The sequence below is a fragment of the Haemaphysalis longicornis genome, unplaced genomic scaffold (assembly GCF_048455015.1).
Source record: "Haemaphysalis longicornis isolate Haplotype H1 unplaced genomic scaffold, Haemaphysalis longicornis Haplotype H1 scaffold_4, whole genome shotgun sequence".
NCBI classification, from domain to species: Eukaryota; Metazoa; Arthropoda; class Arachnida; order Ixodida; family Ixodidae; genus Haemaphysalis; species Haemaphysalis longicornis.
In genome coordinates this window covers 220,293,301-220,316,544 of record NW_027526361.1, presented here as the reverse complement: position 1 = coordinate 220,316,544, position 23,244 = coordinate 220,293,301, and the positions used below count along the sequence as shown (strand labels likewise).

Here is a 23,244-nt window from a genome sequence, read left to right as displayed (position 1 = left end):
AGACAGCTGAAGGCAAATTTTCCTCTTAAGGCGGCCACAAAGCGTCACACACGCTGGGCGGGGGTTAAGCGAGCAGCATTTGTTGCGAAAAACAAACTGCCCAGCCTCGGCAACCGGCCTTTCACTGAGCATCCACGGAAGGAGTTGTGGCCGCCACCATTTCTTCCATCTGGGGTGCCCTGTCACCTCCTTCGTAGCTGCAGCTACGAATCTTTGGAGGCCGCGCTTCTTTTCATTGTGGTATTACCTTGTCGCTTGCCCGCACCCGCTTCAATGGGTGTTTCGTTTCCTGTATACGTTTTTACTCCGTGGTTTTAACTGAACCGTGCTTTGAACCGCGCTGCGTACTTGACACCTCACTGTCTATCGGCAGCCCATCGCTGTGTTTCCCAGCCAGCTTCTGGATCTCTGCAACCAGGACCAGCCGTACAATTTTCTCGCCTTCCTACCAAATGGGTAAGATTTCTTCAAGGAAGCCGACATATAATAGCAGTACTATATCCTACACCTCGAGCACTTATGTGTTCTTGTTGAGCCTGGAGCACGATAGAAAAAAAAATAAAGAAGCCTGCCCGATCGATCCGCAGCCTCAACGTAGATCTATATGAGGTAGCATTCAAAGATCTAACACAGCGAAAAGGGATACCTTTGAGTAACCGTTTCTGCTTACACCCTGGTGGAATTGTGTCCTGGCAGTCTTGGCTATCATGTATTCGCCGTTATTTAGGCATAAAACGCCTTTGAATAACCCGTACTCATCCTATTAGTCACCGTTTGCGCCAAAGAGGCTGCTACTTGAGTTAGCACATACTGTTTCTGCAGCTAGTCAGATTGAAGAATAGTCAGTGAGGCGAGATCGCAGTGCATAATTCGCCTTTGGGAGAGCAAAGTAACAACGAACAAAACAATCACTGCTATTCAACGTGGTGAATGTTGGATTCGCAGAAGACCGGTTGTACGACCAGAGAAAATTCTGAGACATTCTTGATTTACCATGGTTGTCGGTGTTTTGACCGTGATTATGTATGTGCAAATAACAAAGATAATACCACTACGCACAGTTTCTCCTAGGTTAAGATATACAGCTCCATTTACACGCGATCGTCATCAATAGATTATTATCGCATTACTGTTTCAGGGGAACAAACCGGATACATAGCTATTTTTCCTACATGCTTTTATAGATAAGGTGCAAGTTCTGCCTCGGTAATCTCACTTTCCAGTGGAATCTACTACGGAGCTGCAACGAGGTTAAGCTCAAATCTCCTCTACACCCAGCCTCAGCCACCTCTAGGGAAAAAATTGGCCACGTACCTGCTCCTTTCGTTACAAATGTAGACAAAGGACAATAGTCTGTCGACATTTGCCTAGTAAATGCCACTCGTCGTTTCCTGCTCACCTCTCATGACGTGCCCCTTCCGTCGCACACTCCTCCCAAGGTAAACACGCAAAAGGTTTCGTAAATTCAGTTTACATTTACCGCGTTCCACTGCTCCAGGCGTGATGCCTAAGGCCCCCCTCGATGCCAGCGCTGCCGTACGGCGGAGACGCGCGTGAATCGAGGCGCCCTGCTTCAACATTTATAGAACCGCGTTTTCCTAGTCAACGTGCGTTCCAAGCAGAACGTGGTACCTATTTAGTGGAACCTTTCGTAACAGTTCCCGCTTGATTTCTTAAAATGCCACCAGAAGCTCTAGCGGCGCGGGCGACAGCAGGCGACGGAGTGAATGCTTTTTCTGCAGTGTATGTAGTATTTAATTTCGGATAAATCAAGCATGTATAATTTTTTTTATAAAGCAACACTGCAAATATTATTTATGTATAAATTTTCTGTCTCATATTTGCGTAATATCTGGTTCATGTTCAACAATGTTGACAGGTATGAACATAAGACCGTACTTAGACGTTTAGATTTTGTTGGAGTACATAAAACTATTGCGCAGTTTTTGTTTATTTGCCGGGTGGCTGAATCGAGTCACAGAGAGACAGACAGACAGACAGACAGGCAGACAGACAGACAGACAGACAGACCAAAATTTCCGTGTTTAAGCAGCCCAAGAAAGACGATAGTCTTTAAAACATCGCCTCAAGCGGGGCGCTGTCGTAGTAGTAACAACTTCGCCTGGCCGACCGAACACCAAGGTGGTGTCGGCCGCACGTCTGCTAAGGAACACTCCCAAGAATTGGTGTTCTTTTGCGCGAGGCTTTCATTTCAACGCAAAACGCTCAAACGCTTTAATATGAAAAGTGGCAGGACACCTTTTCTTGAGGGAGGAGTCCAGTTCCTAAAGTGCCCATTAACCTTCTGGATGTGAAATGCTGCAAACAAGCAAGCTATAATTTATCTGTAAAAGGAGCTTACTTAATCTTATCTCTCACGTGATGGAGTTCCATGAGGTTGTATTAACGAAATTTTCCCGGGTAATTTCGACTCCCCCCAAAAGTCTGACTTATCTACGCATGCTTGCCCAATCTCCTTATTCTGGATCAGCTTTCTGGATCAGCTTCTGGATCAGGTTCTGGATCAGCTTTCTTGCCAGTACATGACCTTCGGTGTGTATCGCACCGGCGTTACGTTTGCCTGTTAGTCATTCCAATTGAGGTCAAGTGTAGAAACCATAACGAACAACTCTGCAGCCGCCTGAAATTTGTGACAGTTCAAAATGCTTGCGCACGAAAATGCCAAACTCCTCGTTCGTTAAGAAAAGTTGTAGTAGCGTTGTTACAAGTCCCGCCTTTAAACCAGAGAGATCAGTTTCAATATCGGATACAGACCAGTTTCAAATATCTACCAAAGGTGCCCACAGACGCATAAGAATCTATAATAGTTCGAAAAAAAAAAAAACATTTCCAAAGACAATGTGGAAAAGGTGCAAAAGGCATTTGACACCTCATGCGTGGATAAATTTCAAATGATCTCAACGCCCTGTGTAAAGATTGCACCTATAGCCACTAAACAGTGTATGAAAAAAGTTAATGAACAGCTTCTGAGGCATTCTGCACGGAATAGCTTATCGAGCCTGTAATATTGGCATATCAGTGCACACTGATCCAAGCCCCCTCCCTTCGCGCGTCAAAAGCTAAAATATCTTTCGGTTGAACTAGAAGTCCCAAGTTGTGAAGGACCCTGTTTGAAAGACGAACAGTCCTTTGCTGTTTTTAACCATGCGCCTGTGAATAGGCACTGTACAAGCAGCGTATCCCCCGGCCTGTTCACCTTTACTCCTACCACGCAGGAGGCAAGACCGATCCAAGTGGTTGGCCCACGGTCGTCACTGCGAGGTCTTCCAGGTGGTGTCGCTGCTGAAGCGAACCGTCCTCAAGATCATGCCCATAGGAGCCGCTGACGTCGCCGAGGGTCACTTCGACGCACTGATCACCGCCATCCAGTGCTGCATGTGAGGCTTGTGTAACTGTGTTGCCCTCCTATTACACCTATGTAAATTCTTTGAGGATGCGGCGTTAACTGAACACGACACGCAGCAGTTTTTTCAGTCATTCTCACCATTTGTTAAGCCGAAAGCTTTCTTAGTACAATCGATGGCGTTCCGTCAAAAAACTAATGCATTTCCTGATAGACCGGTTGGTCGCCTTAAAAGCTCTGGTAACATTTCTGAACACGCGCTGTGTGCGTGAAAACAGGATTACATGTGTCAGAGCAGTTACTTGCGAATCGCAAGAAAGGAACGGTTATAGATAAGACAATACACGCTTCAATCATGCAGAAAGAGCGCAATAGTATATCATTATCTCATAAACCACGTGCGGTATACATCTTGACTGTTCGGAGATGCGTTTACTTTGTGCGGGAAAAGTAGTCGCATTGGTTCGTTCTTCCTTTGCGATGTGGTCTTTGAAGGTTTGGTGACCGACAGGATGAACTTTTATGGCAGGCTGGACGCACTTCTAGCTTTCGCGGTCCTCTCAACTTACTTTAGGATGGGATGGTAACTTTTCTTTTGAAAACAGCGCAAACACGCGGTTGTGACGATCAAATGTGAAATATGTTTGCCGCCTTTCAAAGTGCAGCGAAAAATGCTAACCGCAACATACGAAATGAAATAGTTTTTCAGAATTGCCACAACCACTGAAAACGATTTTGGTCAGTTTACTTCTTTCAGGAGTTGGGACGATTTCTTATTCTGTTTTTACTTTATTTGCGGCCATTCGGTAGTTGCATAAAACAGCCTGTGAGTTCGCGGCTATTTTCCGCAAAATAACGAAGGTTTTTGTGCTGTTTTTTTCCTATTGGCCGGTGCAGGCATGACAAAACTGGGCCGTAATTAATAGATTTTTTGTACCTATCAAAAATGCAAGCCCATTTTAGCATCATAGGTATTATTTTCAGCAGTGCATATATTTCATGGTGACCTTGCTGATGATTTCTCTCCGATCACAGTACTATTTGTCGAAAACGTATGCTTGGGAGAAGTGTCGGGTGCGAAAACAGAATTGGCATTAACATGTAAACCGCTTTACAATAAAACAGGATACTTTGCTACCATCGGTTGGCAAGAGTATAATAAAGAGAAAGAGAGACGTGTAAATAAGGACCCTATCGGTACAATTGGTTTCCGTATACTGTCTAAAAGAGATGGTGCACCGACTTGCCATTCGTCTCTCCTGAGCCGAAATGGCAGCGACGCCTTTCTTTGGCAGTGGCGCTGGATAGAGGTTTGTTAGCGAAAGATTATATGGCGCATGCCCAGCCGATTAAATTCAATTCTTTACATTCAATTATCTTCAACAGGTATCAACGAGAAGCTAACCTACCGAATTTAGGATAGTTAGAATACGTCAAAATATATTTTTTTAAATTACACTACTGCCTTCCTGGCTACATTGTACACAGGCAGATACAAACGGATGCCTTGGACTCTTCTGTAATTCGATGCGCGACATTTCTTTTCTTGCATTCCAGAACACTAAGCACTCTGAAACACGGCAACTACTATAGAACGCCGAACTTCATTGACGTTCAAAGGTATAAATTCTCTTTTCTTGAATATTGAGAAATTTCTGGATCTTTGTATACGTAATAGCTCTGACTACTTATCGTTGCTATGTCATAAAGTGTTAAACATCGGCCATGTATTTTGTGCTTATTGGTCATGTGAGGAAAATGATTGTCTTTAGGCAACAAAAAATGCGTCCAGCTTTGATAACTTTGCATAGCGCATTACAGGGGCCATGCAGACAAAACAAAACTTGGGTTCATTCGAAATACTGCCTCGTTAGAATCATACTGACACCACTTTAACTCCTCACTTTGCTCAAATAAGCTATATAATAAGGAGAAAAGGGAATGACCACTGTACCCATTGGCTCCTTTCCCGCAACAGAATCTATGATGTCATATACGCTGCTGTGAGACTGGCTGAGTCCGGCCAAAGCAAACATAAATTGCGCAGAGCTTATAAACTTGCGGAACGAGCTGCTTGCACTAAATTTAATGCGCGTTCATTTTGCCGTGGTAAGAATGGGAGGGGGGGGGGTAAATAATTAACGTTGCGAAAATACACGTAAACATGCAGTGCCACGGCACACTGTTGTTGGAATTGGACGCACTATGTTTGGTTTAGCTGCACAGCAGTCCGTTGCTTTGGAGTTGTCTTACACGGCACTGGCCGATTGGTGTAAGCGACGTGGTCTTATGTGGCCGAGCTGGTCGAGTATACCACATGTTTCACGAAACGGTTACTTTCTACCGTAACAAAAAAAATTTTGTAGAATTCAAATTTGGCGCCCTTCGAAGACCACCTCATAGTCTCTACAATGGCAGAAAGAGGGCGCCATGAGTCGGCTAGAAGTAGGAGTTCCTGTATAAACATCCCCCTCGCGAGGGGCACGATCAAATGCAGAGCATTATTGGGGGCGCACGACGTTAAGTAGTTTGCGTTACGTTAATATTGTTGCACTTGTGGAAACTGCTGACGAGAGAGCGCTCGTCAGCAGTAATTTGAATGAGTCAACGATACAAGGCACGTCCGTAGCGTCCCATTCTGTGTCGGCTCTGTGGCGCAGTGGGTAGAGTACCATGTACATTGCGTTCCGCCCGCAGGGCCGAGGGATCGAAACCTGGCGCCGGATAGTATTTTCTTTTATATAGTGTAGGGGGAGGGGTGCGGACAGCGACGGTTCGGACTACGACGGGACAACGCGGGTGACATCGTGAGTTACTGAAATGCTCTGCATTTAAAACAAGCCAGGTGCAAGCAAATACGGTGAGAAACGGTGCAACGGCGGAAAAAGGTCCGCGGCGGAGTGTGGTAGCGCCATTTGGCAGGACTGAGGATAAGCAAGCCTGCAGGCCAGCGTACTGGCCCATTCAAATACCAGCGCTTCATACCAATCGTGGACATTTTTTTTTATATTTGTAACAAAACAGAAAAATCCTACAACAGGCACATAAATACTACCAATGAATTAAGATTATTTGGTCACCTTGAATAATTTGTTAGCTGTCACCTTATCGAATGTGTTAGCCATACTTTGGTTAAAAGCAGGCTTTAGTTAACGCTCTGTCACTGCATTATTGCTGTGATCACTGAAATTCCTTTTGCCATAGCTGTACCGGATGTGGGCATTACAATCAGTATTTCATCGTACCGCATGCCCCCCGGCCATTCTTCCGTGTACTACATTGCGGAATCTGATGACAGATTATGCTATTACAAAATGAAAGGGAAATTTGATGCGGGGAGCATGAGATGGGACTTCTTTGGATAGACGCTCTTTAATTCGTCCACAGCAGTACTCCCCTCCGGAACGAGTAATGTAGCAGAAGTTATGTAGCGAGTTGGGCAGTCAGTGGAAGTGTACCTTCGGAAAAAAGCAGATCTGAAAGAGACAAAACTGCAGAACAAGCAGAAAATATGATCGCTGGGCGAATGGGACAGTGTCAGTTATCGGCCTGCCTTTCTGCACGTGTCATCTGCTTTATTACTGTTTCTGCTTCCAAGACAAGGTCGAGGGCTGCAGTTTCTTGCAAAAGGATTAAGTGCGCACCTTAACAGTTTTCCCTGACATATTTGTTATTATTTGTGTCTGAATAAAATGGAACTTGTCGACTGTATTGTCCTTAAAAACTGACCACGGAACTCACTTCCTTCGCATTGATGACACGTTTGGTTGTGAAAGGCAGGGCAAAGAAAAGTATAGAAGCAATATTCACGTTTTGGTGCTTTTTTTACTGATTCGGTTTTAGTGTCTTTTTGCGTATATTTAAAAACAACGTGAATAGCCTTTTCATCTTTGTTGTTTTACGTGTAAACACATTTAAAAAAAAAAGTGGCGCATTTGATGCCCCGTGCTATATTTCTGCTGCGAGGCACAGCTCATGTTGCGGGCCGGCAGACTTATTTCCACCAGCTGGTGATATGCGAGATCGAGGCCACTTGTGGTCAGCAGCAAACGGCTTAGCGACTGAGTAGCTGCTGCGATCACATTTGTCAAGTAATAACAATTGCAGGTGTCGGACCATTTAAACAAATTATGAAATGCAAAAAGTCCGCACACATCGGGTGTGGGCTTTCGCTGTTGCGCAGTGGAGCACTCCTGCAGCCTGATAGCTCCTATAAAGTCGCAGCTAGGGAAGGGCAAAGTCGTTTAATATACCCTGCAAGCTGCCGAGAAGGACATTTCGTTTGGACTGCTTGCACTACGCTCGCGCTTTCAGCAGCAACAGACCATTGCTACATTGGTGCTCATTCATTTCCCCTGTTGATACATAGAGCGTGTTAGTGTTCAATTGTCGGGAGGGGAAAGTGCGTGAGCGGGTACGAAGTTCATGGTACGTTAAAGAAAAAAAGCCCTGAATTGCATTGACTGTGCAATGTCAAGAACGAAGGGTCGAACCATTTCGGCATGAACCGGTAACCATTATTTCTTTTTTCGGTTCAGTTCCGGTTCGGGTTCAGCGTGCTCAAAAAATAACAGTTCGGGTTCGGGTTCAGTTCCGGCAAAAATACCGGTTCAGTTCCGGTTTTCGGTTCGGTTCAGTTCCGGTTCGACACCCTGCTTCTAAGCCATTATGTATGCATATGTTGTACCGTGTGTGAAAAAAAAAACCGCCATTGTAATTTTGAGAGAGGTGCCCTGCCGGTACTCATACTTCACCGCAGTGCACTAGCACGCGATTTGTACGTATAGTAAATATTACAAATTGCTTATTGAAAAACCTGCAGGAAGCGGCAGCAATGATTACCAACCTTAGATCGCGCTGGTAATGGGAGGATGACAATCGCCTTTAATTACTATCCTTGAATCGTACACACTTTAGGATTAGTCTTCCTGGCGTACCTATTGATGCGAAAAAGTCTATATTGTGTCTCCTGCAGCTCACATGTCGTGAACTTGGGCTGTTAGATATTGAATCAATTTGGCAATGCGGAGAAAAAATACAAAATTTGCAAACATTTTTATTTTATTTTCAATTGCGGCACTTGCTACTACGAAAACCTTGAAAATAGGTCGTGGATAGAATCATGGAGGTCGCGGATAGAATCATCCAGAAAATGTAGACTACAGTTCCCACACGGCGCTTCTTTCTTTGGTTTGGCGATACCCATCTTCTAACATAGAGAGGCTATTTTCAGACAATGGTAGCGGTCTCTGAAGCACTGTCAAAAATTTTTATCTGGATGCTTCACGCATGATACACGCTGGTGCAGTTTTGTGTGTTTCATAGCTTTCAATTTATTCTTCTCTATTTACAACTTCGACAACTTCAGCATTACAACTCGCAATTTAGCCCTGAAGTCAACACACGCACCCGCAATACTCCAATAGTACCTCCATTTCGGCAGTAACCGGTAACCGTTATTTCTTTTTTCGGTTCAGTTCCGGACCCGCAATACTCCCATAGTACTTCAGAGGGACTGGCCATACATAACATCTGCCTTCCGAGACTCGTTGCCAATTCACCAATATTTAGACGCAGCGACCTCAACGTACCCGCCCAGGCATATGCTTTCACTGAACGCGCGGTGATGCTGAAGCGACACGTATAATCTTCCCTGTTTTGTTTCTTCCGGGCTCGGGGACATTATTATAGCAAAACGTTCATTGCTTCCTGCTTTAAAGGAGCCACAAAGACAAAATACAAGTTTGTTTTATTCGAAACAATTCGTGTTTTATAGTGTCCCCGGCGCTTATCCTAATGTAAACGATGTTTTATTCACTGAGAAATAATCAATTTAATTTAAAATTCTAATTTTTCCACTAAATCGTGTGTATTCGTGGTCTGCAATGAAATCAGCGGAACCGACCGCTCTGCAGCCAATTGGCAAGCCTTGTTTACCTTTAGTGAACCTGGATGGCGCCACCATACCATGGCAAGCCGTTTTCTCTATCCGGTTTGTTTTTGGCCGTATTTGAACCCGGCTTGTTCTTGGTCCGGCAGAAAATGATCGTTTTACGAAACATAGCGCTCCCTCGACAAATTGGGTAATGTAAGACCGTTACTTGCGTCAATCGGCCAGTGTCGGCCGAGACTTCCCCAAAGCGCCGCAGTCCTGTGCAGCTAAACCAAGCATAGTGCGCGCAGTAGCAACAGCAGTGCGCATCGGTTCTTCTACATTTACTTGTTATTTCGTAACGTTCACTCTTGGTCCCACCATTCTTCCTGCTTTAAAAAGAATATGCCCTAAAGTTAAGCGCCAATAGCTTGTTCGGCAAGCTTATAAGCTCTGCCTAATTTGCGTTTTCTTTTGGCAGCCGCCGCCAATCGCAGAGCTGGCTGGTAGGACGTCATAGGTTCTGTTGCGGGAAATGAGCGAGCGGGTCTCATGGCCATTCCCTTTTTTCCTGATTATATAACTTATTTGATCGAAGTTTACGACAAAAGAAGTGTCAGTATGATTCTAATGAGACAATGTTTTGAGTGAACAAAACTTGTGTTTTCTCTTTATGGCTCCTTTAAGGCCGCAACTTTTCTATAAAAAATTGACTGTTCGCATATTTCAAGATGAAAATATTCCCAGTGTGTCTCGCTTTTCCGGGTGGCTCACAATTGCAGTAAAAGCGGAGAAAGCTGAAAGGTAGTAAGTCATCTTATTCCTACATAACATTTTAACACAGTGTGTGTCCAAAACAGTGAAAATGCTTACCTCCAGAACACACGCTCTATACAAACTTAAAAAGAAACCTTTACAGTAAAGGTACTGCGTGCAATATTCAGGCCAAAGGAGACAACAAAAACTCGACGGAAATTTCTATAGCGGTATCCTTTCCGATTTCATAGCATTCATTGTTGAATAGTATTAATCTCACATTGTTTTAATAAGACCACCCGTGGTTGTCCAAGGCTGGCTGGTTTAACCCAGCTGACCGCATTTGTCGGCACGAATTCATCTGTTTTATTTCTCTTGTAATACAAGAGAGTTTGTTGCTGGGCTAGTTGGTGCATATTTAGTTTAGAAGAACAAGCTGAACATTGAAAACAAAGGGTGAAGTGTTAACACAGAAATGACAGGGACACTGCTTATGTTTGGCACCGCTGGAATAGTGTCAAGATTAATCATGTTCTTCATACCTTGACCATCTTCTTCATAGTAAAGTCTGCCGGCCCCGCATGCGCAGAGAACTAATCCGGCGCTGCCCAATGCGCGTGCGCGAAAAAACCAGGTTGAAGTGGAGTGACAAGTAAGCGAAGATAGATTGGCGAGGTTTATTGCCTCACGTACACCGACACAGGTGAACAGAAACGGCGCAATGCAGAGAGCGAGACCAGCTATTTTAACACAGGCCCCACGCTACCACTTCTGTGGTGACCAATAATATATTAGGTGTGTTCGGATTTTTTCCCCGAACATAGATTAAAACTCTGAAAATAAAAGTAGTGCGTTTGACGTTAGGCATCCTGTTGGGCGAAAGTCGCTTGGCGGCACAAGGGCGTTAAAAGGTGCGCCTAATAAATATGCAGCGTGTTTTCTTTGAGAAGACATTCGGTATAGTTGTAGTTTATATTCTCAAGCATCCTCAAAAGACGAACATCCGCGGAGCTTCTAAATCCAGGAACAAGGCAATGAAGCTTGCATTTTAGGCTATGCGCCTATATTTTTGTACTTCTTTGTTGATCGTATTTCCCATTCTGTAGGCAAATGAAGCGGCACGAAATTCCATGCGTCGTTAAGCAGCCCCTTGATAGATATTTCGCGCTCATTACCTAACGAAATCTGAGAAAGGGACATTTCGCCCCAACCGCTTCCCTGCCAACTCGCCCGCTTTTGCGTGAGACGCATTCTGGAGCAGGACAATTGCGCAAGGTGTCCTTCTGCAGGAACGCCTGCACTTCTCGCGCTAAATGTTAATATCTATTCAGAGATCAGCCCTTTTGCAGAAACTCGGAAGCTCCTTTTTAGGTCCTTTTGTTTACAGACGATGCTGAAGCAGCACCAGCCAGAGCCACTGCCAGCTGAAAAGGTCGCTGGTTCGTTCACTGCGTTATAACAGTGCTCCAAGTGCCCAACGGTGCAGTTAGCTGCACAGCCAGACGTCCGTCAGGTGCAAACCCACAAACATCTCCTGCGTTTCTTTGTTGTACTTCTTAACATCCCTATCGTCGACGCCGTCTCTACTATTACACACGGTTTCCATTTAGTACCCTTCACTGCAAAACACACAAGCAATGCGAGACAGCCAGATCTGCAAACAAGCAATGCGAGACAGCCAGATCTGCAAATATCAAGGCATCGTACAGTTGGTTTCCCTGCTATACGCTCATCTACTTGGAAGTCGGTTGAGTACGATGCGCAAAAAACACCGCCACACAATTTAGATAGAACAAACTTGCTGGGACTCACAGAGACGTGTTTCTACGCACAAATTTACAAAGAATGTACCTAAAGCACGCAATTTCGCCGCTGCGCGTGCAACTGTGGGAAGGCCTTTGCGACGGTCAACAGGCATAGCAAAAACGTTAAGATGCTTCGCCACTTCTTCTGCTCCTGGATTACATTTACGTGCAATATTCCGCATGTTCGTGCAGACTCAAATCCCCAGAAACTGAGTGCAGTGAAATTGACGCATCCGTCATGACTTCGTCTGTACGTTCTTTTAACAAATGAGAGCAATTTTTCTTTTAACGAGGCCAACCCTGTCTCTGAGCGCCACTTTTAACTTGTTTAGACACTTTAGGCTTAATATCTAGCCTTAGGCCAATTATTTTCGTGCGGTTACTTAATGTTGTACCGGCGGTAACTGTACCGCAAAAGGAATAGTTACGGCCAGCACGAAGGGGCATTACGGGATTTTGCTAGTCGAAGCAGATACGGCTTGTATTTCTGCTTCGCTTTTGTGGCTCCCCCTCGCTGTTGTAATGACGTAATTCGAACGGTCGAAAAACGTTAAGGCTGAGAAAGAGAACATTACCTTTTGAGGAAGTTTCTCAGTTCTCTAATGGGCATATATCAGTAATTTTGAGCTGAGGTGCTTTAAAACCACCATATCTAAGGACTGGATCTCTTGGTTGACAACATGATGCAAGCACAACTTTTTGAAAAAAAAGCTAAAAAAAGTGTTACAAAGTTTTTTTAAAGAGTCGTGCGCTTTCTCTGAAGGCAACCTTCAATATGTTTGGCCCGTTCGGATTGGTTTCGAGCATTAAGCTCTGCCGTTTACTGGACTGCATTCAACTTTATCCTGTATTAACTGTCTGATGCTAAAAAGTGATGGGCATCTCAGGATGGGAGCTTCTTTCAGCATGGCGGGAAAACGGTCTCAGGAACACTACGCACGCCATTTGCACTGTCTGTCACAGGATAGCTTGCGTGTTCGACCTCTTCCCGGAATGGCTGCTCCGCAACGACCCGAGTGGCGTCGGTTCCACCGAATCCCTGGCCGACAGCATGAGTTCCGAAGCATCTGGCGCGGGAGGACCCGCTGTGGAATTGCTGGCGGCTTTTCAACGATGGAAAGGTAAGACCTTCGAACTCGCTCTCTCATAGTCGATTCAGTGATAATTGTGCGGCCCGTCCTCATCCTCCCAGCATTATTATATCGCATTGTTTTTCTCGGACTTTCTAAAAGCGAAAATTTTGTTCTGTCTGTCGGTCTGCACGTCCTTCGATTCAGACTGAAAGCTCCACCATAGCGGTCTTCTTTTTCGTAAAACTACTTTTACAGGAATTAGCTTTTTTGTGGGTACGCTACATCTCGTCGAGCTGATCGTCATACTTTTTTCTCATTATTCCGCTCCTCAATCTTCGGTGATTTAGTTGGACTACAAGCAAACGTTATTATCTGTAGGGCACTGTTATTATGTACAATGGTTACAGAATTCCACAGTGCTATCAGGTCGACCCAGACCTTTGCTTCCGAGGGAATATATTGTTAAGTGGAGGCGGGATAGATGACACGAAAGATGGTTGAAGGGGAAGAGTTGAATTTGCGTAATATTGGAACGGGGTGATGCGACGTTTTTAGAAGTGGCCTTGAGAAGCTATAGCACGTTTTCGCTCCATGCACTTCTTATCGTCCCTTGCGGTTGGACCTCAGACCTCGGTGCCAGTGTCACATTTTCTGCTTCTCCGAAAACATAATAGGACATCAAAAACCCACACCCGCACTTCAACTACCGAGTTTATGCTGATGCTGTAAGGTAGAATCTCTGAAGCATACTACGCAAACTTACACATGCGCCCAAACCAAGGACGTGCACATAGACCTTTTGAAAACCCGCCGCTGCGACTCAGTGGCTATGGCGTTGTGCTGCAGAGCATGAGGACGTGTGTTCGATTCCCGGCACGGCGGCCGCTTTTCTGATGGAGACGGAATAAAAAAACGCCCGTGTGTTCAAGATTTCGGCCGCCTTAAAGATCCCCAGGTGGCCAAAATTAATCTGGAGCCTTCCACTATGGCGCGGCTCATCACCTGTGTAGCGTCGGCGCCTTAAACCTTACAAAAAATCAATGAATTAATCTACGGACCTATCAAAATTTTACAAAATCTTGAAGATATTTTATTGCGCGGCCATGTTTTAAAACATTTTTGTGGATTTGGGAACGAAGTCGTAGGCACAAACTCCTGTATTTTTCAAAAGCTACCGCGGTCATTTGGGTTGTACCGAGCGTCTTCAAGATTACGCGACTATTCCATGAGCAATGGTTTTTGTATAAATCGTGAATAGTTCTTCACAAGGAACCAGCACCAGTGAAGCCGGGCTGAACACAAAATGCACGGTTCCCAACTTTGTGTCAGTGGAACAGAGCATGGCATGTGTAGCATCATGTCATGCCTTCCTGCGTTTTTCTGCAGGCAGCAACCAGTGTATTGAGACTCGACATTTTATTGTGTTCGAGATGAGCTACGCTGGGAAACCGCTGTCCCGGATAACGGTGAGCACGGATCGCTAAGTGACGTATGAATCTGAAAGGGCGGCTGAAAGCATTTTGGTGGTATAATATATAGCTATCAGTTGTACACTGCAAGTCCCGCGACTAGTAATGGAGTAAAAAATTATAAATTTACAAGACCTATCTAAGCTAGCGCCATAATCATTATAATGATGTGCGTTGTAATAAAATCAATTCCATTTCTGAGCAGCAGAATTGCAGAATTATTAAAAATATTCACAAGAGCGTAGCAACCACGAAATTACAGTTTTGGCATTTGAACTGGCATTCCCGACTCCGTTGTAAAGCCGTGTTCCCACGCTCTTTCAACTCTTAGTCACACAGACGCCAAAAAAAAAGAAAAACAATTAAAGCCGTTCTACTGAATGTAAAAGAAGTCGGAAATGCAGAGCACTGATTCGACATAATTGGCTGTAGCGCCGTTATCAGCTCCCTTCTACCACCCATCACGATCTCCGCCGCCCTGTCTCGCGCCTCTCCTGATGAATGTAATGGATGTTTGTCTAATGCAATTCAAATTTCCCGCCTTCGCAGTGCTCGCGCTCCCCCCGCCTGAAACTGCGCCAGCGGGAGTTCTGTTTTTTTTTTTTTTTGTTCTTGCTTTCTCTCCCGCACGTTCCGGCATTGCACTGCCACTTTTTTCTCTTACTATTGTGAAAACCCACCCAACGAGCGTTCCTAACTAAATGAACGCGGGCGCTGCTGGTTAATTACGCATATTTTGCCTCAAATGTACCCGCAGTATTCTTCGCGCTAAACAACAGGGAGATGTACGACAAGCGCCAGCGGTTCACGAGTTGCGAACAATAATGGCTATATAACCTGCTTGGATTTCGAAGCCTCTGCGGGACTCCTCTACGACGGCGAACTGCTACCACAGTACGCTGTGGGGCTCTGGTTGGGTCCAGCGAGCGAGCTACGAAGACAAGGCGAGGCCCTAATGTGCTCTGCACTTAAAAGAAATGGGGCAGCCCCGTAGTGGTGGCGCGAAGACTGCACAAATATTGAGCTGGGTGCCCCACAAACCTTATTCGTGCGAAATGGTTTTAGCGCCAAAATTGGACTAAGAAAAGAAAGAAAACAGGACAAACGCAAACTAACAACTGCTTTTATTGCCATGACGTGCAACGATATATACAGGAAAAGAAAGAAGGAGGTCTGCGCACGCACAACCAAGCGGGCAAGAAAAACGAGAGGCTCAAAGAAGCATGCCAATCCGTATGTGCGGTGCGCCAAAGAAGTCGGGTATGACATTTCGTTGAAACGCGGCAGGTGGCACATCGAGTGAACCGGCCGCTGCATTCATGACAGCTTCAGACAGCATGCGCAACATTTAAAGACTGTTGATAGAGCGCCATATTTCATCTTCCTGCAAAAAAGCAAGGTGTGTGAGTCGATGTTTCGACAGGCCAAAATTCTAGGCAGAAGCCGGGACCAAACAGCCCGACGACTTTTGAAAACTTATCACATAACGAAAAACGGAGGTGATAGAGTCAGGGACACCTCTATATCTCTGTATGCCTGTGTAATGAGATGGTTTGATACCGCCCTCCCTTAGGTTCCTAAGTTGTTTAGTGAAGTTCTGCGCCCAGCTCATATCCGCGTCTTTCGCCTTCCTTTTCCTATATGTATCGTTGCACCTCATGGCAATATAACCAGTTGTTCAATAGCGCCTGTCCTGTCCTCTTTCTTGTGTTCGCCCATTTTTACCGCTGAATTCATGTCGCAAAGTTCACACAAACTCTCCCAGCAGCAAGTTCTTCTTATGTACATTTCGCCTGGTTCGCCTCACTTTATTCGTGGTTATACTTGAAGACTCGGCCAAGTTTGCTCCGTGGTTATGCTTCGAGACTGGGTCAAGTTTTCTCCGGGATGTCGTCGTTAGCCATCCAAAGAGCAACCAACACTCGGCCATTAATTATGTACTATGTACGCGATTTCGTAACTCCAGATCTTCTACAGCACGCTCACGTTTGGCGCCGCTTTACCAGCGGTATATTCGGGATAAGAGCAAAGTCGCCGCATTCGTTCTCGAGTAGCGGCGCGGCGGGGTTCGCGCCACGCTTTCTCCTCTCCGGCACTGAGGGTTTTCTTCTGTCGCGTCATCTCTCGCTTCGTCTCTTGCTTGTTGCGGACTAGATGGATTTCCTAGCTTTTCCTTGAAAGTTCTCTGACTGGATGGCCCGAATCGTTTTGCCAGCAGGCCATCACATCTCTCACAAAGTGAACCGCCTTAGCACTCGCTAGCACCAAAGGGAAACAGCTTCGCGTACGAGTAGGGCGAAATAAGACATATTTAAAGATCTTGATTCTCCGTCTTACCGCTTGACTTGTATAGATTCCTAAGGTTGAAGTGTTGGAATTTCAATGGGTAACACTTGTAAGCACAAATAATTATGCATCTGTGCGGGCATTGCAATTTTAAAAATTCCGCCATATTCAGCACCAATGCCAGGATAACAATACCCTTCCAAAATTTTATATCTCTGCTTGTTATAGTTTAGGGTGGGCATTGTTGAAATCGCACTTCCCTTTACCGGCATTTCTTTTCATTAATAAGGAAATTTTCAAGTTGGGAGTGCATAATTGACCCTTCTCCTCGACAACTGTGCTAGTCGTTCCTGTACATGTTGCAGCCACAAAATTTCGACTTTCAACTTTCATATTATTGTAATACATTTAATACGCAAGGGCTAAAGGTAGGTCACCGTACACTGCGAAAATACGATTACTATACAGTAAAAGCTGGTTAATTCGGAAATCCAGATAATTCGGACGGCTCAATTAGTCCCGGCCAAAGCGCATGTTAGTCTATGGGACCAAACCTTCGTTAATTCGTTAGAATTCGGCATTGCACCGCTTAATTCGGACAAATGCTGGTCTCCTGACCGTTGAAGAGATTATTAATGATGTCACGGGCGCCCAGGAAGACCACGATTCTGATGAGGAGTCATGCGAGGAGGTGCAGCCGCGACCTCATCGCACCTCACGAGAAGTCTCGGAGGCGCTTTTGATATTGGAGGACGTTTGCCTGAGCAGTTCCGACAGTTTGAATGCTGTTGGCCACATGGAAGAGTTAAGAAAAATTGTCTGCGGAATCTGCGCGAAAAAGCAGACGACTATTACAAAATACTTCAGCAAATAAAGGTATGCTTCTCCAACGTGATTTTAATGTTGTTTTTCCTGTTCATTCATTAATTCGGCATTCGGATAATTCGGACATTTTTCCCGGTCCCGTGAGATCCGAATCAACGAGATTTTACTGTATAAGGTAGAAGGTGTCCTTAAAACTTTGGTATTTTAAAGCACCAATCCCGGCGCTTTGGACCTAAGTAAAATCTTGCCCAGTCTATCTAGTTTTTTTGTAACGCTTTTAGTTTTTTGGTAAAAAAACTTCTCGCACCGGCGCATTTTTATATCCAGATGTCGCACCTGGAAATATTGTTCACTCTTCAAAATAACTTGGATATTGTTTTTCTGCCCTGCACTACTGAACGCATCAAAGTAGGCGGGTTGTCGGCCAGGCTGCAAAAACTGAGCCCTTTGTCACACTACGCAATGCATTATGCCAACATAAATATTAAAAGCAATTGCGAGCGGCTTCTTAACCACCTATAAAGCAATTAAAAGAGTTCGCTCTTTTTCGTAAAACCACTTTGCACACAAAGAGATTATTGCGAACATGTTACGCTGAACATGTAGATCCACGATTGTTTTTTGGCGTGATAGCCATACTTCATGCGTTACGTAAAAGACTGCCCTTGGGCTGTTATATCAAATAAAAAGCATTGCATTTGATACTTCAGGGGAAATTTTCATATTTGGTTTGACAAAATTTGCTAAATTTATACTTCAAGGCCAGCTTTTCGTGCTAACTTTGCGATCTAGTGTTTATCACATTTTGCAGCGACACTGAAGTGATTTATAAAAATTGCGGGATGACTAACGCAAATTGTAGTCTGGAGGCGCCTGGCCATATTTCGGCTACTCTCGCTGCGTTTACGTGACTTTATTCAGTTGAAAAATAATTCGTAAATGCTGGTCTCCTATCTGCATCCTTCTTGCCGATTTCCTGTGGCGTTTCGTATGCCGTCAAAACAAGATGGCTTGGCTTGACTGCGCTACTGGGCGGCTCGGCGACCCTCCGAGAGAATCAGTCGGTCCAGCGTTTAGTCGGCCGGCCGCCGGCGGTTTGTCTATATTGGTTCGCTTAGTTGAAACTAAGCCAAGCCACGTTTGTGCCAGAAAGAATGTGCCTTTAGTTTGTTTGTTTGTAGACTGTATCAAGGTCTAAGTCCAAGTCGCTCTACAGAAACGCACATGCGACGCTTCGTTGACTGGTACGCCTGCATAAAATCTGATGACAAATGAATGGGGGAGAAGAATCAGGGAAGTTAATAGCGGCACAAGGAAACAAAAGTTAACGAAACGTTTTCGGGTGCACCGTAAACCCAAGGTGTGGGAGGCACCTTTTGCGGGGGTTGAACTAGCGCAGCGGTCAGCAGCACGGCCACCCTTCTGCGAATGCTTTTTCGACTAACGAAGGCAGTCGCTGAGACGAGATATTTGCGAAATTTTGGGGGACCCTTAGTGCAAGAGCGCTATTCAAGAAATAGGCTTCTAAGTTTCATGGATTGCTCAAACTAAACCAAAATGTAAAATGGCTATGTGAACTTATGGCCAAGTGATCTGCATTACCAGGTGCATTGTTTTGCTATTCGGGAGTTCGAATTTCCGATGACGCACGTATTTCAAGTTGATTTATTTGTGTTTGGGCAATGTTTTCTACACTTAATTCAGAATTTTTGCGCTGTGACGTTTATCGCTCCACGAGCGAGTTTGCCTAACGCGAGCAGACTGACACTGACGCGCAGGTTAGTGACGAGTTCTGGTTGGCGTGGTGTTGCCATAAGCAAGGACTCCTTGCGTGAACGCTCCTGATTTAGCAGACCCTTTGCCAGGTGTGAGCACACCTCTTACGGTACAGACAGGAGCCAGCCAAGCTCCAAAAATGGGGGTAAAGGGAATATCTAGCGAACTGTACAGTCGACAGCATGGCAGAAGCGCGGTATGGCCTGTACTAAGATATCGAGAATGCTTATCCAGCGATAACTTCGGATGCCAAGCACGTTGTTTCACAGAACCGAAAACGAAACAGGTTTGAATTCTAATCTTAGATATCGTTTAACACGTAGCACCTTGTATTCATGTAGCACCTTGTACTGTTATTTGGTGCGGCTGCCACAAACTAGGCATGATAAGTTGTTTTTCATTTCAGCCTTTATAAAATAAATACGTACCTCCCTATCGCCCGGATAAACCATGCAAAGTGTGTTTTTTCGAGCCATTCCACGAACTGAGAGCAAAACCAACAGCTCGATAAATTTATTTATTTATATTTATTCATTTATTTATTATTTTATTTGTACAAACTGCAGCCCTTTAAGTGTTAGAGCAGGAGTGGGTGAAATACAGAGCATCGAGTGGAAGTGCATCATTTCTGGGAACAAAAAATACAATGTACAACCATTCACACATTGCAATTCCATTCAGAACAAAAACCCGATCCTGTAGACGCCAATGCACATAGAAGCATCGTTATACAGCCAATGAGTGCGCACTGGAGGAACGGGCGCTCATACCAACACAACAAAGCAAAGAACGATTGATTAAAGACGACTTTCAAGAAACAGCTGACATTGATTTATCGATGTGGTCCTAATCTGACCCGGCAGTAAATTCCACTGTTCTGTCGTTCTTAGAAAAACACTAAATTTGAATAAATTGGGATGTGCCTGAAATGGGGTAAGGTTTAGGACATGATTATTTCGAGTTATGGTTGGAATAGCATACGTAAGATAGCTGTTATCGGAAAAGAGGTTAATTGAGTGTACGATACCGCGCAAGAATTTAAGCGCATCGATATCGCGTCGCGTAGAAAAGAGGCAAGGTTTAAAGTTGGAAGGGGGATGTAGGCGAAAAAGTACGTTCATAGCGGCGATAAATGAAATGGATTGCTTTTGTTGGACGAATTCAATTTGTTTGAATTCTCCTTTTATTTATACGGACAACAAATGATGGAGACATAGTAATGAACCGGACGAAATACTGTTTTGTACATTTGTATTTTAGTTTTCTGTGGGGATGTTCTGGGAATGCGTCTTTGGTGACCAAGTTTTTTAATAAGAGATTTGGTGCAGACTGAATTGGTATGTGTAGAGCAGGAGAGGTCAGTAGTAAAAATCACACCAACATATAATCTGAAACCCTTCGGAGCATTAAGCCATTGAAAGAGTAGTTGGAAACGGAAGTCTGCGTTCTGGTGCTGACGGTCATTGAGACTGTTTTACGGAAATTGATATTCATCTCCCATGTATCACAGCAAGTGCAAAAGGCACTCAACGAGTCATTAAGAAGGTGGTCATCTGAAACGGAGGTAATGGGGTTGTACAAAACACAGCCATCGGCGCAGATGCGTAGTTTACAGGGAATGTATTGTGACAAGCTATTAATAAAGACCAGAAACAACAAGGACCAAGGGCTGACCCTTGTTGTACCTCTGATGTGACTTTAACTAAAGGGGATTTGCCCGAGTGCAAGCTAACGTACTGGGAGCGATTGAACAGAAAATTGGCAGTTACATCTACTACACTGGAATTTTTTGGGATCTCGCCGAGTTTATTAAGCAACTAAGAGTGAGGAACAGCGTCGAAAGCTTTTGAGAAGTCGATGAATATTACGTCGACCTTATTACCGGAATCAAGACTTGAAGAAATGTGGTCGGTAAATTCTGTTAGCTGAGTTAAAGTGCGGAATCCCCTTCGGAAACCATGCTGCAGGTTGGATAAAACATTATTAGCTGAAGAAAGTCGATTGCATGTTTATAAATAATGTGCTCCAACTATTTGCCGGATGTCAGCGAGATGGGACGATAGTTCGCTGAGTCTGCTTATCAGCAGACTTATAAACCTTCCGCACCTTAGCCAATTTCCAGCCATCGGAAAAGAAAACCCGAAGACAAAGGCTTCTGAAATATGATGGCAAGGTAACGAGATTTCCGTAACGCATGGCTAATTAAAAAATAATTTGAAATCCCATCAGGGCCATTGCCTTGTTTTGCGTGTAGGTTCAGAATAAGATTCAAAACAACCGCATGACTGATAGTTAGATCTGAAATGGCGCCGATATCGGAAGGACAGTTAGAGGCAGGGGTAACATGATTATCAACGGAAAATACAGTGTGGAAGTAAGTATTTAACCAATTGGAGATTCTGTGGTCACCGTTAAGGGTATCACCGTTAATCAAGAATGACGAGTGAGACCAGCTACTAGGCAGAGCTGCTGTCCAGAATTTACGAGGATTACGTTTTTGTAGAGGGTGTAAGTGTATGCCAAAGAAAGAAATCATTTGCAGAGGCCACGATTGCGGCAAGTTGTTTTTTAGCTTTCGGGAACTTGTTAACACTATCGGGTTTATCAGGATTCTTGGTGCGCCTCAGATTCTTGATGCGCCTCCGGGAACATTGTGAACGAATACAAGGGTTTGAGCACAGGATAGGACCGCGTCACGATTACCCCCTTATGATTCGACATACCTTCGCTAGTTTGACATAAAAATCCTGCTTCAGCAATGTCAGAACTTACAAACATTAGGTCGAGAAATGCGCCCAGTCGGGTGGCATCATTAACCAACTGCACCAAGTTATGCGGCAGTGAAAAATTTATTAGTTCTCGGCCGACGCCAGGTTTCGTAACGCACGGTGTCAGAGAAGGCCAATGGATTTCGCGTACATTGAAATCTCCCATAGAGATATTAGATGAATCGATATTGTGGGTACAAATATAACTATTAAGATTGCGTATTAGATCGACAGAGATGCCTGGTGGGCGGTAGCAGACACCAACCATGAGCTGATGCTTGTTTAAGTAAAGCTTGCCTCATATCGATACAACATCTACAGTCACAGGCAAAACAGAGATCTTCAAGTCCGACCAAAAGAGCAAAGCCCCCTCCCCCTTTGCCAGTCTGTCGATCATTGCGAACTAGGACTTACCCGGGTGGAGTTATCTCGTAGTCATAAACGCCTTCATGAACCCAAGATTCAGTAACACCTACTATGTGTGGAGGAAAACATTGACACTAGGGAGGCAAAGCTAGGAAATCTATTGAGTAGGCTTCTTGCATTAACATTCAAAATTATTAGGTCATTAGGGTCTTTAGTGATTAAGGGTCATTGGTGAATTCACTTCAGTGTCCCTTTAATGACCACGGATGACGAGCCTGAAGGGCAGAGAAGAGCGCTTTCATAAAACCTGAGAGTAAAGATTGATGTGTTCGTTTCCCCGAAGTCCGGTGCCGATCAGGAACCCAAGCGACCTGGCTCCGGTTGATTTGGCAGGAGGCTCGCACGGCGATGGTGTTGAAGTTCTCGGAGAGGGCGGCCGAATTGACGAACTCGAGGCGTTTGTATTTGAAAGAAGGAAAACGAAAAGTTTATATACAACTATTCACATTAGAGTAACTGGGTACGTTAGTAACGTAAAGAAAAATCTTCAAACTTCAGTTAGACGCTATAGCTCCAAGTGCGCACGAGTCACTCGAAGCCTCAACTACGTCTTTCTAGACTATGCTCTGAGTGTCTACAAACCGCTCGCGTGACGGCGATGGCCGGGACTCTGTTCCCGCCGCAGAACCCGTCTAGTTTCCCGGCAAACAGCTGCGTCCTTAACTACCGACGCGATCCTCAAGTCTATCTCTCGCTTAGGGGGCTCACAAATTCCAACGTAGCTTGAACGGCCGAGAATCATGTCTCGCTGGGAACTGCCTTACTGGTAGCTCAGACAAGAACGCTCTTTAACGACCAAGTTCGGCCTTATAACACCTCGGTAT

The 23,244-nt window shown here is 44.8% G+C and overlaps 1 protein-coding gene across 1 annotated transcript in view; it reads left to right on the top strand.

Annotated features, from left to right (window-relative positions):
- The window catches only part of LOC144180223 (uncharacterized), a 47,905-nt gene that overhangs the window by 15,493 nt on the left and 9,168 nt on the right, over positions 1–23,244 (top strand). The window contains exons 3-7 of the mRNA XM_077708603.1: positions 374–456; positions 3,237–3,398; positions 4,922–4,984; positions 12,761–12,918; positions 14,257–14,336. Of these exons, the coding sequence (XP_077564729.1) occupies positions 374–456; positions 3,237–3,398; positions 4,922–4,984; positions 12,761–12,918; positions 14,257–14,336 (546 nt within the window). The remainder of the gene's footprint in view (positions 1–373; positions 457–3,236; positions 3,399–4,921; positions 4,985–12,760; positions 12,919–14,256; positions 14,337–23,244) is intronic.